The sequence below is a fragment of the Oratosquilla oratoria genome, chromosome 16 (genome assembly GCF_046742065.1).
Source record: "Oratosquilla oratoria isolate Oo_2021 chromosome 16, ASM4674206v1, whole genome shotgun sequence".
Classification (NCBI taxonomy): domain Eukaryota; kingdom Metazoa; phylum Arthropoda; class Malacostraca; order Stomatopoda; family Squillidae; genus Oratosquilla; species Oratosquilla oratoria.
The window spans coordinates 37,917,401-37,920,612 of record NC_134792.1 but is presented as its reverse complement, the minus strand read 5'-3'; the positions used below and the strand labels follow the sequence as shown (position 1 = coordinate 37,920,612).

Sequence of the window (3,212 nt, the reverse complement as noted above, 5' to 3'; positions counted from 1 at the left end):
CCTTTGAAAGAGAAGGAAAAACGTCCTCAGCAAAGCACAGGTATGACCGAAAGTTGAAGTTATCTGAGAGAGACCGTTGGACTCTAAATCGAATTGTTAGAAAGGATCGTAAGACCACGGCATCTAAAATCACTGCAGAGCTCAATGAACACCTACAAAACCCAGTTTCACAAAAAAACTGTTCGTCGGAAGCTGCACAAATTTGGATTCCACGGAAGAGCTGCAATTAGAAAACCTCTGCTCTCAAAGACAAATGTTTCAAAGCGTTTAGAGTGGTGTAGAAACCACTAGAATTGGTCCCTCGAGCAGTGGAAAAATGTGATTTTCTCTGACGAATCATCGTTTTCCTTATTTCTGACCTCCGGCCTAGTGTAAGTTTGTAGACAGCCGAAAGAAGCCTTTCATCCAGACTGCCTTCTCCCAACCGTAAACCATGGCGGGGGTTCTGTGATGATCTGGGGTGCTATTTCTTGGAAATCCGCCGGGCCAATGATTTCCCTTCATGGAAGAATTAACAGCCGAGACTTTTTAGGAATTTTGGGCGACCAAGTTCATCCTATGGTTCAAGAACTGTTTCCGGAGGGGAACGCCATCTTTCAAGATGATAATGCCCCAATCCATTCAGCTAGAATTGTTAAAGAATGGTATGAGGAACATTCTAATGAAGTTGAGCATCTCATCTGGCCACCACAATCCCCAGACCTCAACATTATTGAGTCTTTATGGTCGATTTTAGAGAATCAAGTAAGAAGTCGATTTCCGCCGCCATCATCTCTAAAAGAACTGGAGGGTTTTTTAACTGAAGAATGGGTTAAAATTCCTTTGGAAACAATTCACAATCTGTATGAATCAATACCTCGGAGAATTGAGGCTGTAATTGCCGTAGAAGGTGGACCTACACCATATTAAAATATATTTTGTTGATTTTTCAAGGTGTTTCCATTATTTTGTCCAACCCCTGTATATATATATATATATATATATATATATATATATATATGTATATATATACATATATATATATATATATATGTATATATATATATATATATATATACTAAATTCAAATTCCTTTTTTGTATTGGCCATGGTTCACTCTGCTTGCACCATTGCTCAGTATATGAATGTCATAAACATCTTTATCAAATTTCTCAAAATCAAAATACGAATATGTCTTCAGTACTTTTTACCATCTCTTCATCATAATCCTCTACCTCCTCCCCTCACACACACCAACCCGTGCCGGTCGGCCTTCCTTTGCTCTTCCACATCCCCACCTCAGGTCACCTCGGCCCTTTAAACCTCCCCACCTTATCCCCAACACCCAAAGAAACTTTTACGCCTTTTCAAAGAGCAGTATATATGTATATGTATATGAATATATATATATATATATATATGTATATGTATATGTATATGTATATGTATATGTATATGTATATGTATATGTATATGCATATGTATATGTATATGTATATGTATATGTATATGTATATGTATATGTATATGTATATGTATATGTATATGCATATGTATATGTATATGTATATACATATATATATGTATATATATACATATATATATATGTATATATATATATATATATATATATATATATATATATATATATATATGTGTGTGTGTGTATATATATATGTTCCGTTGGTTTGTTTGATCAGAATCTTAGAAAACATGAATGTAAACTTTTGGATTCGGATAAAAAAAAACTAGGTAACGAGCTTGGCTATATGCCTCCTATATGTATAATAAAACGTAAACAAATATACTTGATGTCTATTTCAATACATTATTCTCTCTAATGGTTACATATACAGTCGACGGTACAGCACTGTAGATCGGGGTCCTGATACACTATAAATCTGAAGTCTAAATATTGTTGTGGGATCACATGATCTACAGAATAATTTGTAGATCATTAATTCTTTCAAGACCTTTGGGTTACAAACCTCAATTGGTTATATTTTTTTATGGTCACCATTTCTTTCTTGTTTGTCAATTGACCTAACCTGAACAGAAATTATATCTATCATTACCAGTCAATTTTCGCGACCAGTTCTGTACGTACAAGATGAGAAATGAACGTGGACAATAACTTATACAAATCAGACTACCCTAAAGATGATAGAATATCAATATTTACCAATACATTTATTAATAACAAATCGTCTTAAAAATGATAATATAAAAGCATCACGCTAGATCACGATCATTCTAAGCTTGTTCCTTCAATGCACTGTTCCTGGACGATGCACAAAAGTTTGGTTACGTGAGGAGGTGCGGCAAGGGATCTCTCTGTTTCTTGTATTCGTATCCGGTAGCCACGGCGAAGACAGAGTAAACAGCATTGTCATTACCAACGAAGCTGTGGAAAGTCCCAAGACTATCAATAAATGGAACAACTTTCTCATCTTCAGACAAACTGAGGAGAGGTCCATGATCTCTGTATTCTAGCCTGCTAGTGGCTTGGACGTTGGTCTGTTCAAGCGCTCCAGTGGTTAAGTACGGCTACAAGTTTGTAGAAACAATCGTGCCAACAGCGTCGTTAATGAAAAGAATAAGCTTCCAGACGAGGTGACTGAATGTAATGCAACTCAAAGCCTAAGAATTCACCTGGATAAACATATAAACAAATGGAGACATCTATTCTTGCATCCGAGATCGTTAGAGACCAAAAGGTGTCTCCTATTAGCATGTTTTGTTGTTCTGACTCATTACGACTCATTGTGACCATACAGACCATATCATCTAGTTGATCATTTTTCATATTCATGGCTTTGAGATTGCAATGACTTTACATTAAAGAAGTTGGTTGCGCTTTCAATTGTACTGCTGTAATGATTCACAAGGTTATTTTCTTCTTCAACAAGAACCTCAGCGCCTGGTCAACATCAGCTTATTTACCAAGGTCGTGCAAGCAGTTATTTGTCAGAAAATTAAGGGCTTTTGGAACTGTGTCGTCACCTCGACAGAAAAACGTCCATCTGAACCCAAAGGTAGGCTGGGAGATTTGGCATATTACAAGAATTTCAAAATTTTCAATTTTTATTCTCCCAAACAACCCGTACCGTGACCATAACCCACCCAAAAGAAAGTTATCTACAAATTGATCATATATCATATGTATCATACATTCTATATCAAGTATTATTACTATGTGTAAAATATCATACCACATTATATCATATATCGTA

General features: G+C 35.7%; 1 protein-coding gene across 1 annotated transcript in view; it reads left to right on the top strand.

Annotated features, from left to right (window-relative positions):
* Positions 1–2,855: 2,855 nt before the first annotated feature.
* Positions 2,856–3,212, top strand: part of LOC143033658 (cuticle protein AM1159-like) — a 13,377-nt gene continuing 13,020 nt past the window's right edge. Inside the window, exon 1 of the mRNA XM_076199149.1 lies at positions 2,856–3,014. Within this exon, the coding sequence (XP_076055264.1) occupies positions 2,856–3,014 (159 nt within the window). The remainder of the gene's footprint in view (positions 3,015–3,212) is intronic.